The 16157-nt window shown below is 51.7% G+C and overlaps 3 protein-coding genes across 3 annotated transcripts; 1 reads left to right on the top strand and 2 right to left on the bottom strand.

Moving 5' to 3' along the window:
• Positions 1-3701: 3701 nt before the first annotated feature.
• On the bottom strand, positions 3702-4281 carry SPSK_04586 (uncharacterized protein; the record flags this gene model as incomplete). Its single annotated transcript, XM_016731388.1, has 3 exons — positions 3702-3938; positions 3979-4010; positions 4113-4281. The coding sequence occupies 3 exons, from the start codon at positions 4279-4281 to the stop codon at positions 3702-3704; spliced, it is 438 nt and encodes a 145-aa protein (XP_016585652.1).
• A 6174-nt stretch (positions 4282-10455) lies between these two features.
• Positions 10456-10707, top strand: SPSK_10991 (uncharacterized protein; the record flags this gene model as incomplete). The annotated part of the gene is made up of 1 exon (XM_016737212.1): positions 10456-10707. The coding sequence occupies one exon, from the start codon at positions 10456-10458 to the stop codon at positions 10705-10707; it is 252 nt and encodes an 83-aa protein (XP_016585653.1).
• A 3796-nt stretch (positions 10708-14503) lies between these two features.
• On the bottom strand, positions 14504-15153 carry SPSK_04561 (glutathione peroxidase; the record flags this gene model as incomplete). Its single annotated transcript, XM_016731364.1, has 2 exons — positions 14504-15030; positions 15114-15153. 2 exons carry the CDS (start codon positions 15151-15153, stop codon positions 14504-14506), a joined length of 567 nt encoding a protein of 188 aa, XP_016585654.1.
• Between the last annotated feature and the right edge of the window lie 1004 nt (positions 15154-16157).

Consider the following 16157-nt stretch of genomic DNA (forward strand, 5'->3'; position numbering starts at 1 on the left):
CGGACACAAAGACCAGCAACAAAGACTGCGACAAAGTTGGAGACGCACAGCGACCAAAAGAGAGCGCTGTAGCTCAGTCTAACGACCGCTAAAGGACAAATGAGTTCTCCTGTGCCGCTGGACACCCAACGGAGTACGCATACTCGCAAGACCGGGTATTTTTGACGTCGTAGGCGCAAGTCGCAACGAGACGCAATTGCAAAGAAACAAGCTCGGGCTGCAGCTGGCGAGGGGATGTAAAGGGGGGGCGCTACTGCATGGCGGTGCATGGCACTAATGCAGCTCCCATTTACACGCCCGCGAGCTACTTGAACATCGCAAAAGAAAGTTCGCCGTCCCAACCAGGGCCAAAAAGGCCAGTTATGGGTCGCCGGCATGTTCAGCGCTTCCCATTGGCAAAGCGGTTGGCCCACCACATGCTCGATTGCAACGAAGTTCCGACTGGGTTTGGCACATTTCACACATCAAGAATCCACAAGACCTCCACAGCATCTCTTCCTCCTTCTTGAAATCCCCTAGCGCGATGTCCTATGCCCCATTCGAAAGCCAACGAACAGGGAGATAACCCTTTGCACCGCATCGTTCTTTTTTGCTTCCATTTCGCTTCCATCCTGGCAGATGTGACGCCATCCTGCCCCCCAAAAGCTAGGATGGGCGCTGTTGAATGGTGTTCTCGGCGGTGTGTTGTCCGTTGTTAGCTTTGTAAGTGTCCTGCTTTGGCACACATCCCCTACAGTGCATTCGTTTATGCCTTTGAAAGCCTCGAAAAGCCGAAGTGGTGCATGAGGCAGGACGCACATTTATCATCATCGACGGCGACACATCGTCGACAGCATCTCGCAGGTGTAGCCAAAGCCGACTTATTCACCAGTTCGCTTTTACGTACTGCGCCATGATGTGCTCCCGCGAAGATTGAAGGCATGGTGTCTGTATCCCAGGCAGAGTTCGACACGCCAAAGAGGGCAGGCGGCACAAAGCGAGACCATAACGACAACCCACCTTCTAATTAAAGAAGGAAACGCACTGACGATATCGAATCTGAAGATATAAAAAGAACGCTGCTCTCAACGAACCACTGTTTCGGACTCAGAAAGCCAACACGGGAAGCACATCAATATGCCAGTTGACATATCACCAAAATCCGTCCCAGTCTTCGCTCGCAACCCTGTATAAATAAATTGACCGCCTTCAGAGTTTCTAAAAATTGAACCGCTCGCGGTCTTGCCCTTCTCGCCTGCCTTCGCGAGTGTGACCTCACCCGTCCCTTGGCTCGCCATTGTCAATCCTCTTTGGCATGAGTGTATCTTCCCATATCACCAGGTCCTATTTCTATTCCTGGTTTTAAGGTTTGGTGGGTTTGCAGCTCTCGTCCCGTGCCTCTTAATTTTGTGGCGATCCCTGATAGCTGTGAGATCCCCGATGCACCACAAAGCCACCATTACAACAGAAACAAAGGCATATCAGGTGCAGCGGGGAGGGGTGAGCACAAGAACTTGGTCACTTGACGGCGAAGCTCGGAGAGGGTCACGTTCAGCAAAGCAACTGTCACTATCAACCACATACAGCAGACGAGTGCCTCGGAAAATGCGTCTTCACACAGGCCTATCCTTCGTGCCTCTCAAAAGTATGTTGCTCCTCTCGTCCCTGACACTTTTGCAATTAAGTGGATGCCGAGTGGAACAAGGTATCCCACTCCCCGCTGGGCTCCCCCTCACTTTCCGCGGTTCATTGTGTTATCATCTAGAAGTATTCGTCCTTTCAAACATTGCGTTGTCGGACCGTCCAACACTGCGCCAGTTGATGTTTGCTTATTCCCGATGCTCTTGTACTGTATTCAGTAATTATCACTGTTCTTCGGCTCAGCCCATCCTCCTCAACAAGCACCAATTGTTGTTCTTTGGCGTTCATTTCGCTTTCTCAATGCCGTCGACTCAGAACTTCGAACCAGGGTCAGGCTCGTCCCAATGTCGATCATGTCTCGCCGGTGCAACGAGCCCCCGGTCAGGCGCTAAACGATTCCGTACATTAGACCACTTCAGACAACAAGCAGAGGACTGAGTGCGACGCACGACGTACCGCTGGGTACCTTTGTTCTCTACGAAAGTACAAAAATGAAATGGACGTGCGTTGTACCATGTTTGCCGGGGCTATTCTCTTTCAACTCAAGCGGTTATCCGAACAAGCGTCCCCATACACCCCCCCTTTTCAATGTTTTGGCTCCCCCTATTCTTCACCGAATCGACACCTACAACACGGCCTGTGCTTTTTTCCGACTGAAAAACAGATGCCAGAATCTCAATCACTCAAGCCGCATGGGTCTTTCTTTTGCTTAACCTTTGCGTCTGAGCTTTTGATCGTGGGGGCGTATTGCTCTTTGATGGTCATGTTTTGCAGCCTTGCAAAAATGGTCTCATCGTCTTCACAAGCCAAACCCAGAAGAGGAGCCTCGGCACCCCGAGGACGCCAAATACGTTAACCTGCATGAGGCTGACATAAACAAATCACCCTGCGAATAATGCCGTGCGCTGACCACACTGGATCGCGACCAAGGATAGGAAAGTAAACTCGTTCAGCAGTGTGCTTTCGCCTATATGCTCCTCTCTTATGAAGACCATATCCTGTCACTTTGCATGTTGAAATTGCATCTTGTTAAGTAGCTCGATGGACCCGGACAAAGAACAGTTGAAAGGGAACGAATTGGTCGCATACTAGCCTGCAGTCCGCGTCTCTACACTTTGACGAATGAGAAAGGTGAGTACTGCATCCCCTGTCGAGACGTGGGGAACCGGACAGGGTTCCAGGCTTTGATGCGAACTGCCCCTTGCTATCGCCTAACGACCATTGAGCATTGTTTTGTTCCGCGCAGACTTGTCTCCATTGTTCACTTCTGTTTGTGCCTTCCTTTTTCCTTTCTTTTATTTCAATTCTTTTGGGCCCCCTTTCCCTGTAGTCTCACCGTCGTTCAACGTCTGGTTAAAAACTCTACGAGACAGAAACACCCTCGACCGGACACAAGACGAGTGCTTCGTTGGCAGTTCGTAACAGTCGCAGCGCTCTTGCGACGGAGGCGGCCCAAAAAATCAGCTTCGGCTCCGGATGCTGCCCAAATTCACTTAGCCTCGCGACCATAGTCTTAGACCCAAGGCCCAACGAAAATGCTGCAATCGCTTACACAGGGAGAGGGACTTCCCGAAAAGAAGAGGCGAGAGAGAGAGGGGGAAAGAGAGAGGGAAAACTCTCGCCCAGCGCCGCTCAATCAGCTGGTAGGAAGCCCAGCATCATATCTTTTGGTCTGTTCATCTTGCGCCTGCAATTCCAAACAACAATCATTTGAGATCGGGATTTCATCTGGGGATTTCTACTGGCCGACGGTCATTTTGTCTCCTTTTGTTCATGTTCTCCCCTCTCAGCGCTAGATCATGCAGCACTACAACTGCACCTAAGGTGGTGTCTGTACATGGGTGGACATGGCAGCTAACAGGAAAAAAAAACCAGAAAAATCCGTCACCGCCGCCTTCGCCGCCGCCACTGGTGCAGGGACTGCCCATCTTTCCAGCCAATCCCTTCGATTTTTTCTTCCCACACCCTCGACTAGAGCGCTAGAAGGCCCGAAGAAGTCTGCATGGAAGCTTTTCCCTCCCGCCATTCCTCCTTAGTGGTCGCTGCTTGACCCGCATATCTCTTTGTCGTTTTGTCTCGTCCTAGTCTGTCGAACCTTTCTTGTCTTCTTGCGTGTCTCCGCGCGACTTAAGAAACTCACCCGCAGCATACACTCGAGACGGTGAGAACTGGAAAATATCGCGAAAGCATCGTCCTTTTGCAGCCTGCCCGGCTGGCTTCACCGGATGTTTTGGAACTGCACTGCTCCGCATAGGATTAGAAATGTATGGCGTGCACAGTCTAACGATTTCGGTTCCGGCGGTCCGGCCGCTCGCCGCCTCTGAAGTTTATGAATTAGACTTTTGGCGTCTCACTTACCGTGTCGCCTCTGGCGTTGTTGACAGGACGATCTGATGACGGATGACGGATGGTTCAAGTTATCACAATTTCAAGAAGGGGCGCGGGAGGCAACAACTCAGAATCAGGCGTTGGCTGGTTCGACTTCCACACACAGCAGTTTTCTGGAATCTCGAGGACGTCACCACAATGAGAGTCAAAGGCCTCCGAGGGGACGACAGCACCGCTTTTGCCTGCTGTTTGCGTGCTGTCCTTGTTTTTCTTCTTGAATTCAGTGGGAGGTGGGTGGTCACAGACTAAAGGTGGTCTCCCCTTCGGTCGCATTGGTTGGCTTGGATTTGACAAGGGAGGCAGGGGGAGGGGTGTATCGAGGGGGGTTCAGAAAAGGCATCGACTGGAGCATCTGGTGATAAAGGACAGGGCCGGCCAGCAGCCAGCAGCCGTCAAACCTTCCAGACTTGCGACGTCTCCGAAATACCGTTTGTTTACTTTCGCACGAAATGGGGAGGGCACACTCGCAATCGGACAGCACTCACTTAGGCCAAACCAGGCGCGGCCAGGCCAGCCCTAGTCGGTTGACGCAGGATATGCATGAGTGGGGGGGTAAGGGGGGGTTCCCGACGCTCTTGGTTTGTCCCACGGAGAATCGCACTTTGTCTAGAGTTCATTCCACGCAGAGCGAACTCAAGTCGGTGATGGATGCGACTTAGGCTGCCAATTTAATTGAGAGCCACCGGCATGATGAATGCGTTTGACAGAGGAATACGAGTCGCACCAGAAAAGAAACAGAAAGAATCGCTCAAAAACAGGGGCAAATCCGACGACGCAATGTGATGGCATCAACCGTTCCGTCATCCGCCATCTGCCATCCATCTTCCCCCCCTGACTCTGGGTGTAAAGCGCTTGCGGCGTGCGGGTAAGCATGCATGGTTAATCTCAAATGGAGGGAGGGAGAATGTGTCGTACACCCAACCCAACGCTACAGGACTGGAAAACAAAATACCCAACCACCTTGTCATCGAGACAAATGCACGGCGCTGCATTTTCGTCCCTTTTTCCTGTCGGCAGGAGCGCTCGGGGCAAAGACGGACGACAGTGGCTCAAGAGGAGACGCGAAGAGGGGAGGGAGGGACGTCGACTGTCTGTCTGTTCATCCGTTTCTCCCCTCTCTCCCCCTCTCCCGTCAGTGCCGTCCAAGGCGACGTTGAGGAAGTTTGGCTGCGACGGCGAAGAGAGAAGACCCACAAAAACGAGGGAGACAAGCTCGACAACAGAGCACGACACCAGAAAGCAGCAAAAGCAAAAGCAATGCAGAAGCAAAAGCAAATGCAAATGCAGATGCAGAAATAAGCGCAAGCGATCGACGACACCGGCCACAAGGCTCTTCCGAAAAACATTCTCCGAACAAAACGAACCGGCGGGCTAATTACGAAATATATACTCCATAGACCTTGCAGTACGAAACACGATGGAATATCGACCTCGAAAGCATAAAGTACACGGAGCACTCCTCAGTCTGCATTCCAACATTCGCCGTTGCTCGTTTCGTGTCTTGGCTCAGCCGTTTAACAGACAGATGATCTTCCTCTTGTTCTTTTTCTCCGTCCTTGGCACAGAAGGGAGGACCAAAAGTTGCCGCCTTCTGATTGCGCCAATACAGGAGCTGCCCGCTTGCAAGTTCGGAGGACACGACCAGGGGAATGTCGGGCTACCAGCGCCGCTAAACCTCGCTGTACCTGCTTGTACCCTTCTTTCTTGGAGAGGGCCTTTTATTATTTACACTTGTCCATCCTTTTGTTCGGTGGTTTTGCACCGAAACCAAGGCCAGTCAGGAGTGATCATTCGTCTCTTGCTTTGTCTTTACATTGTCGGGGTCGTTCATGTGTGCGTACTTTGCATTTTTCTTGAGTTTCTCCTCTTTGGGTCTTTTCTTTCTCGTATTCCATGGCTTCTAGGCCCATTTCGCTTGATCTTGTGGCTTGTGACAATCCCGGCTCTGAACGTGACGAGCGGCGTTGTGATTGGCAGCGATTCGACTATCCGAGGACAAAAGGCACGGCGAAATGAGCAGCCCCAAATGATACTCAAGTACTGTTCTCCAGATGTATTTTGTCCACATTCTTGACACATTGCAGTTTGCGGGTCATGAGAAAGCGATAACAGCAAAGGGATAAACGGCAATAGGCGTGTGTGACGTGGAAGGCTGTCCCATGGCACTCAATGTCCTCCGGATACGAGATTTGGTGTTGTTATCGTCCCGCCATTTGTATCTTTATCTTGCCGTCCCCTTGTCTCCCATCTCTTCTCGTCTTCACCTCCTCTTTGGTTTCCCCTCACCGACTCCCGTCTTTGTTTCGGGCCTTTTCTGGCGCGTCCGAGCCTCCCTGCTTCCCTTCCTGCTTCCTGCTTCCTACCAAATTGTCCGTACCAATTTTAGTCTTCCCCCGGCGGTCGCAACGGTTCAACGCCACTGTGACGCCAAAAGCAACCCCAAGCAGCCCCCAACGGGCCCAACCTGGCCAAGTCTGGGACGAGGAAGCAACCAGCCAAGCTGCCCGTGACAGAAAGTACTCCGTACGCTAGAATCTCCTTTTTCTGTTACGTATTGATGGTGCAGTGTCGTTCCTGGCAAGTTTGTCTGTTGTCCTTGGGCGGCCATCGTTTTCGGGCTTTGCTGCCCGGTAATGCGCCTGACTTTGGCCGTTCCATAGAATTCAAACGCAAAGATAAGATGATAACAGTCGCCCGCATCTGTCTACGACGTCTGACGCATTGTGCAACATACGAAATACGATATAGTTTGTATGGTCTTACCATGTATCCATTGTCCTTCACTTTTGCCTTGACAACGGAGGTGGGAGTGTTGGGTGCTGACGGCGCAGAGATAAAGACGATAAAGATCGGACCAGACTGTGTAGGGTGTTCGTCTTCCGTGGTGCGCGCGCACAAAATAAAAAAAGTACTTGATTTTATCGTCGCATGAAACGTTACAATGATCTCCACAATTCCCTTTTTGGTGGAGAGAGAGCAATTTTGTATTTAAATTTTGATTTAATTTATGGTTTATTTTAGTGTCATTGTTTGTTTGGTTTTGGTGTGCGTCAGTGGCCTCTTTGAGCTCGGCAGCCACTAATTCAACCCCTGCCGGTCTCTGCAGTGCACTGACAAACTGGCTCGGCCGGACGCCCGTTTTGGTCAATCCGAACAACCCTCCAGCGGAAGCATCAGTCTTTGCTCTTAGACACGAATCCCCCCCCTTATGAGGATTCTCCTTGCAAACACAAAGCCCGCCAATGAAATGGGCAGTCTCGACCTCGTCTTTCTCCTGCCTGTCTTTCGTAGCAAGTGCTTCCCAGCTGTTTTACAGGCCGTACTTTAGTACAACGAACTCTGTGACTACGACGTAATTCCTTTGTTTCTCGTAATTTTGTGCTGCTGTCTGGCTTTTGCCACCTGTGGTTCTCTTCTTGGTCAATGCGACCGTGGGAAAATGGATTGTCAGTGCGCTGTAATGCGTCGTAAAGAAACGAAAACGTGAAGCGGAGCGCGTCTGCTGGAGGACACAACAGCTCGAAACTACATATGAAAACAAATGCCTCGAACCGTACGGTTTTCGCGAGTAAAGGATATAAATGTTCCTAGCATCGGACGCCGGAGGAGCGATTGCACCGGTGCGATGGCCTGCCTCCTGAAGAGCAGGCCATCGCTGAAGAGAGACTGTATGTCTACGTATTAAACTGTGCTTGTGTGATTTACGGGGGAAAAAAAAAGAGAAAAAAAAAGAGACAGACACCAGACAACCATTCGAATGGTGGACGGCCAGCGGACGGCAGGAGACGGTAAGGGAACAACCGGGGGTTGAAACGGGGCAAATTTGATAACTGAAATAAGGAAACAGGAAAAGGCGAGGCAAGACTAGACAAACAAGACAAACTATACAACGCCAAATAAAATAATACAATGCGCAATCCCAATCGTCGTGCTCTACACAGTCGCTCTCTGCCGTCTACGGGAGTGTAAGTACACCGTAGAGGAGGATGCACGCCCTGACCTTTTGCCTCCGTGCCCTCTCTAATGACCTCCAAGATGTCCACTATGGGTACATTCTTCGGAGTACCTCAGAGTCGTGTGGCCTCTGCTCTCATTCTGCCCAGTCTTTTGCCTTGTCGATAGTCGGTGCACATGCTCACATGCCAGAGGAGATGTACTTTGTACACAAAGACGTGTTTCAGACGCGGGGATGGGCGTGAGATGCAGCGTATGATTGCGGATTGTGTTTGCCCTGTGGCGGCTGTACTCCGAATTGCCTCCTCACGGATCCTCCCTCGCAGTGCTCTGATCCCGCCGTTGGTCCAGAACCTGGCAATTACAGTGCTGCGGGATGTTGCGGGATGCTGCTCAGCCTTCCCACAGACAGGGCTACCAAATCAACGGCCCAGGACGAGACGGTTGATAAACAGTAAAATAAAGTTTGGTCAGGGCAACGCGAGAAGGCTGCTCTTGGTTCATTTGATCCTGTGTCCTGTTGGCTGATGCCTATTTGATTTGATTTTGATATTGATGGGCCGTGTGAAAGGCGGCGTGTTGCATGGCATGCCCCTTTTGTCGCCCCAGAACCTCGTCGTCAACAAACAGACGCAATACAAGGCTCGATGCCGACACCGTTGAGGCCAATGAGTGATGCTCGTGAGTGATGCTCGTGAGTGATGCTCGTGAGTGATGCACGAGAGCCATCCAGGGTGGAGATCATCTCGTCACCCTCTTTGCATATCTCGTTTCCATTACGCGCTCCTTTCACTTATGGACCTTGTTTATCTATTTCGCGTGAATGCATCGCCTGGGTCGACGAAACAGAGAGGTATCTTTGCGGGGAAGACACGAGATAAAGCCCAAAATACAGAGGACTACTCCGTACAAAGTACTTTGAAGCTCGCAAAACGTACGATGGTTCGACGGTCTGCATGAGACATTACACGCCCTCGTCTGCAGCTGCACGCCCACCCCCAAATAGATTAAACGTTTTCATTCACAAACGTACTTTGTACTTTTGTATATATTCCACGCCTGCCCACCGACACTCCTCCACTCTTCATCCACTTTGCCAGTTGCCAGTTGCCTTTGCTGGTCTAGATCCAAAACACCAAAGCAGTCTCAGTCCGCGCATTTTCTCGTCCGCGGTCATGGCGCACTCGCACTTGGTTTGGCAGCACCCCACAAGGCAGGAGGATATACAAAGGGGTAAATAAGATGTAGACGTTGTCGTGGCTCGACCGACGAAGCGTGCTCGAGAAAATTTCCTCTTGACCGGTCAGTACCCTCGGTAAAGCACGAGGAGCAAACGAGGATACCGAAACTCTTGGCTGCGATAACAAGGGTTATGACGATCGAAAACTAAGCAAGTAATGTAACAAGAATCAAAGGACGACCGAGGATGCCACGGGCATCGTGACAACCTCAGACACAGGGTACTCCGAACACAGGCAGCCAGCCAGGCTCCGCTTCGAGTCCACATCCCGCCGTGGCCAAAGAGGGTCGACAGTTACGGAAGAGTGCCGGGGAAAGTGCCGCCCAGGGTTTTGCGGGATCCATCCAACGGTCAACGTCCACACTGCAAAAAAAGGCTGAGAGGCCCAGTGCCCCAGCCTGGTCCAGTTCCGTCGGTATCTTGATTGCTGCTGCAGCGCACATCTGCACGTCGTATGCATGCACAACGGCGCACAGTCTCATCACATGTGCCTAGCTGCTGCTCCGGGGCTGCACAAGATCAGGATGGGACGGCAAGGCAACCATTGGACTGGCAGACGTTCAGAGGGGCAGAAGGCAGAAGGCAGAAGGCAGAAGGCAAAAGGCAAAAGGCAGAAGCTCAAGGTGGGTATGGAACACCCAAAAAGGATGGGTCCTCCCTCTGTGGCTTCCTCTTTGGTCCCTGTGAATGTCATACGACGAGTATGTGGTGATGCGTCGTGCCCCGGATTTGATTGCTTGATGCTTCCTTTTTTCTGTCGAGCCATGGTTGTCGATGTGCGGTTGAGGGCTTGAGGGCTTTTGACAGGTGGATGAGGTCACGACCGCCTCTCTTCGTCGTGGGGGGGATTTTGATATTGATTCCTTTATTTTTTGTTGATTTTCTCTTCGTCTACCCTCATGGGAAGACCGTGGCATGCGTCTTTCATCGTCCTGGAACTCGGCACCTTATCAAGGAGGACAGCAGTGTGGCCATGATACCATGGGACAATACTACCCCAGCTGCAGTGTCTCATGCTCCCCGATGTCGTGCGTAGACGAGCGATCAAGAAAGGGGGCGGCGAGAGAAAGAACAGGACGATGACGATGACGAGCGAAAAGAGTAGACGTAGGTCAAGGGTATTTAATCTGCGGCACAGCCGTCTCTGTTTTGTTGCGAACACAGCTTCTGTTTTTTGCTCCGCTGACGATAATCAAAAGAAACCAGAGCCTCGAACGATAAACGCCTTCATCCTGACCAGACAATCTCCGACAATGTGCAAGGTCCTGCTCGACCCTCTTCAGCCCATGGCCCGGCTCGTTTACCCCAGACAGAAAAACAGAAAAAGGGTCTCGCCGGAACGAAACGAAAAGCGGGAGGTGACCAGACAGCGGCAGGAACTGTGGCGAGAAATAGATTGCCGTCTCCCGTCACGCGTCGCCTCGTACTTTGTTTACAGCGGCTTCGCCATCGGTCAGCAGAGTCCCACGGTCCTGGTCAGAGGGCATCGGGACGAGGAGATTTAGGACAGAGAGAATGGGGCGCAAGGGCCTCCGCCGAGCATCGGCGGTTGCATTTCGCATTTCGCATTTCGGGAGAAAAATAAATGAAGCCAACTGCACTCAAGCCAGAGATACAAACGATGGAAGACGGAAGACTGAAGACGAGAGTTGGAAAGACAAAGACAAAAGACAAGACAAAGGACAACGAGGCAGTGCGACGCGACGCAACAGACCGGTCACGTCCTGCCCATCCCGTGTTGTCGTCCAACCGTCAGTCGTCCTGTCTCCATGCTTTCTCTGGAAATCGTATATTGCTGACTCCTGCACTTTATTCGTACCAAACCGGACGTTTCCTTTCCCAGCGCCGCCTTGACGCGTTGCCACCGCAACTCCCTGACGCCATGACGCCCTGGACGAATTTCCTGGTTACAACTCGGCATCCCTTGATGGCATATTGCCCGACACCACTCCCGCCATCATGCCCGTTCTCACGCCCGATATCACGCCCTCGCGTATTTAATCTATTCTGCATCAGCCTAGTGGACAGGATTGCAGGAGGATTTCTAGGAGCCTTCGAGGCTGGGCCGTGTACACTCGTCCCGTGCGAGAGGTCAGGGACGGGCAGTGATGGAGATGGACAGGGCGCGAGAAAGGAAAACAAAAAAAAAGAAAAGAAAAGAATGGCAATATATTCTTTGATTCTTAGGCCGTCTTGTGCCTCTCGCTTAGCCTGGCATTCGCCCCATCTGCTGTCCCAGCACCTGGAGCCTTATGGATATCGTCGAAAGGGTTGACGAGAAAAGGGATTTGGACATATTGTGGAACGGGCACAGAACGACCATCTGCAGCTGGCCACATCGTTGGTGACAAAGTCGGTGATGCTTCCAGGCTACGCGGCCTGTCAACATTGCCCGGCAAGCGCTGGGCTGAAGACGAAAACAGAAACAAACGCAGGACAATGACGCCAGCTTCACTCGTCATAGCGGACAAGTGTTGGACAATGACGGACCAAGTGGCATCCTGACACGAGCAACTCGGCACAAGATCCGGACAGCATGGGAAATGAGATGCATGTGGCAAACATCACGATGACAACCCACAGTCTTGCACGGGGAAAGAGAAGAACAACATGTTGTACAAAGAGTGGCTTTGTTCCTCTTCCCTTATCGCCTAGATTGCGGTCGTTGGGGGTGCGTGCTCGACCAACGCACAATGATATCATTTCGGCTGCATGGGCTGTTATATTGCTGATCCGGCGGCCGCGTCGGCAAAGAGACACGAGAAAGAAACCAGCAGGAGGACGATGCAAGATGATTTCACAAAAGACCCTGTTGATTTGCGCTTTCTTTTGTTGGATTGTGCAAGGCATACACGAGATGCAAGGATCAAGGCTCGTGAGGCAATATCGTCGGCGAGTTGGCGACGCTGTAAAGTCCTTGCACATCACGAGAGGCGCACCGACCCCCAAGTAGGGAGCGGGATATTGGGTCAAGTGCATGGAGTTGAGCAAGAAGAGGTAAGAAGGAAAGAAGGAAAGAAAAGAAACTCATGCAATACGACAGTATTATGATCACATACGGACGAACGACATCATCTGCCAAACAGACCTGCTGTGACCAACAGACTTGCACCACACACAAGTGCACAACAGATGAGACAGCCAACAGGGGCCATGGGACGTTGGCAGCTGGCAGCAACAAGCGAATAAGGTGCCATGGATAGAGAGAAGAGAAACCGCGAGAGGCGGTCAATCTAAACAAGATAAGAGGGAAAGAAGCGAGGGAGAGAGAGAATGACGACGTACGGCGAACAGGACCAACGTGACCAACGTTGACAGCGTCACAGCGTCACATGCCTCTTCGTCGTCCTTCTCCTTGTCTTCTCCGGCTATATTAAACCCCACACTCCTGGCTGAGCGGTTTCTGTCCGCTTCCTTTTCTGTTTCTGCCAGACAACCGTCCTGTCGTCATTTTAATCTATTTCTCCCGCAACGCTGATGGTGTGTATACGTGGACAGCGCTCTATGACCCTAGGCTGTGCTGCTGGTCTCGGCCAATTTCTGTCAACGTTGGAGGCTATATTCTTGTTTTGTGGAGGGGCGTGGACATAGGACCAACAGCGAAACCTGGTAGAGGAGGGAACTTCATTTGTGCTGAAAAGAATATACGATGTAGAAATGAACCAAGGCTGTGTCGGGAAATACCAGGATGGCTGTTTGTGTTGTACTGTGTTGCTCAGTGTCTTTTTTTTTAAAAAAAAAAATGTATTTATTTTTTATTTTATTTGTTTATTATATTCAACTCACACCATCCAACATCCAACTTGCACCCACACCTCTACGTCTCGGATAACCAGCCGAGCCTGGTTGGCATTGGACAGTCGACGGCTCTGCTGCAAATCCCGTGACCGCCATGCTGCACTCTGCACTCTGCATTCTACCTCGTCAGACTGCTCCCGTCCCGTGCCGAATGGACAATGGCCATCCCGTGAGGTGCTTCTATTTTGCACTGTATTTTGATTGGGACGACTTGGTTTCGCATGTTCCCCACAAACTGTCCAAAAACATCATCCTAGTCGTATTTACATAATCGTATTGATATTACTACCCGTGAAAGGTGACTGTGGTCTCGGCCAGTCGTTACTCGGCAGGATCAGCGATAAAAATAAAACACGGCCTTGTAACAGAACGGGATACGTAGGGTCTCTTTATCTCGCACACCCCCAGAGCAGTGCCGCAGACCGACGGTGGCTTCCAAAATTAGAATCAGTCGAAGAGGTGAACATGATGCAGAATCTCAAAATCAATTTTTCTATCACGACGACACGACAGGAAACAATCCACTTAAACAAACACCTTCATGGCGAGGGTCAGGTTGAGACATGACCTGTAAAGGCACGCAAGTTATGATGAGAGGTGTGGTCTTGTTAAAAATAGAAACCTGTTTATAAAAAAAAATTAAATAAATAAACGTGTGCTGAAAAATATATAAGAACTGTCAATTTTAATTAACGTTCGCATACTGGGATATCTTCCGCTTAACACAATATTAGCACAGCCCTCCAAGAACCAGATAGCAGTTCCATTTTTAAGAAGAAATTTGTTCATGTAAGAAGACAAGGGAAGGGTTTCGCGCGTACGTACTGTGTAAAACAGTGTACAAAATCCACTGCTTCACATCAACTAACCAAGCGCTGAATCACATGATAAATTGAGCGTTAAGGGCCACAGCAGACAAGTATCACGGCTGAAGGGAATTGTAAGGGACAGAGTTGTCAGGATAACCTGAGCCTATTCCTGTCTTACCACCTGAGAGTGCCACCTACAAAAACTCTACCCAAAAATTGCTGACTTTCTTTAGCTCAAGGCGGATGCAACCGGTGGGATGACCCAGCGGATCGGCCCTCGTAAATCCTGGTCCACCGCACCGGAGCGAGATGGCTGAACTCCGGCTCCGACGTAGGCAAGGCTGACCTAGATCCGTTGAAATGGTGAGACGACGTTGAAAGGAAGTGAACAATGTTAGTTCATTTCTCTATCCTGCAACAAACAAAAATTCGGTATAGTATCCAAGAAGCGTACTACGAGCCAAAGAACACAGTTGAAGAACACGGTTGAAGAACACGGACGCAATTGCTCTCCATACGGCTGCCGCCCCGTGGAGAAAGCAAGGCAAACAATCCAAGAAGAAATGCCAGATAATATTATTCCAAGGTTGGTATCATTCTTTAGGCCCCAGGGGGAACGTTCAACCTCGCCCATATTAATGCATCCCGCGCCCCGCCGCCCGTCTCACAGCTTTCCCTTGTCGTCACCGGAGAGTCATGCCGTTGCCGTGGCGGCCGGGGCAGCCGCGGGCTCCTCCGTCTTCGTGGGGGCGGCCGTGGGCTTGCCGCCCAGGGCATCGACAATCGGCTTCTCCAGCGCCTCGGGCTTGGTGGTGCTGGCCCAGCGCTCAATGACGGCGCCGTCGCGGCCGACCAGGAACTTTTCAAAGTTCCACTTGATGCGCTTGAGGCCCAGGAGGCCCGACTTGGAGTCCTTGAGCCAGTTGTACAGCGGCGCCGCGTTGTCGCCGTTGACGTCAATCTTGGACAGGATCGGGAACGAGACGCCGTAGTTGATCTGGCAGAAGCTCTGGATGTCGTCGTTGGAGCCCGGCTCTTGCGCGCCGAACTGGTTGCAGGGAAACCCGAGGAACTCAACGTCGTCGCCGTAGCTGGCGCGCAGGCTCTTGTAGAGCTTCTCGAGGCCGGCGAACTGCGGCGTGAAGCCACACTTGGACGCCGTGTTGACAATCAGGACGACCTTGCCCTCGAATTTGTGCAGGTCAAGCTCCTTGCCGGTCTCTGGGTATGCGTGTCAGCATCGCGCGAAGCGAGGACCAAAGCGAAGCGAGGTCTACGACAAATAACAAAACAAGTGTACTTACTGTCGAGAGGCTTGAAATCGTAAAACGTCTTGCCGGCCATTGTGGCGTTTCTATGGTTGCTCAGAGGCGATGAAAATGTTGCCGAGAGATATGGAGATGGAGAGTTGGTAGGTAGCAGACGGGTGTGCAAGTGAGTAGGTTTGGTTTGTCGCAAGAGAAGTCAAGCAAACGGTTGTGACGTGATGGCGGGCAGCGCCTTTCTTTTACACTTGTCCCTTTTTCCTTTTTCGCCGCCTGCCCCTGTGGCCCGCTTCCGATGTTTAGCAATCTTGGCGACGGACCCTGTGGAGTTGCGACGCCGGCAGCTCTTTCCCTTTTTCTCCTCTTCGTCGTCTTCTCTCCCTCCTTCAGTGTCTTTCGCCACTGCCTATTTTGCGCATCCAAGTACAGGACAATTACGTGCCAGGACGTGGCAATCGCGGACCCAACAACTAGCCCGCCTTCCTCGCATCCTACTATTCCCAGCTAGCCCGGTTGGGCGGTGCACATGCCACCAAGTTGACGACGGAAGAGGGGAGGCACAACGCTCCGCGGAGGGCGCCTTGTTCTCTTCCAAATCGCTGAGGAATACCAAACGACAAGCAATTGTGGGCGTCCTGTGTCCTGTTTGGCCGGGAGACCGTCCTGCTATCTGGCTGCAATCTCCTACGTTTTGTCCCGGTCGCTCCTTCCAGATGTTGCGAGGCACAACGTGTTTCATCGCCTCTCTGCCGAGTTTGGGAAGTGGCGATGGAGCGTGAGTGTGCGGAGAGATCCGCCTTGCAAGCGTTGTGCATTTCCATACTCAAGCGCTGAAAGCGGCGCTGTTCTATGACATGTTCGGCAGGAGCGACCGACTCATCAAAATGTTGCGACTCAGTCGACGACGACACTATCAACACGCAATGCGGCGACACAACATCACACTGAGTAGCACGGAGTTGCCCCTCACCTGACGCTGTCGGGACGTGACAGGTCCGTCCGTCAGTGACGTGATTCAGGGTAGTTTCTCATGTATGGAACAGCAATTGGCCCGGTCCAAGGCTGTCTAGCATCGCTAGAGCT

The sequence above is a fragment of the Sporothrix schenckii genome, assembly GCF_000961545.1.
Source record: "Sporothrix schenckii 1099-18 chromosome Unknown Cont47, whole genome shotgun sequence".
Classification (NCBI taxonomy): domain Eukaryota; kingdom Fungi; phylum Ascomycota; class Sordariomycetes; order Ophiostomatales; family Ophiostomataceae; genus Sporothrix; species Sporothrix schenckii.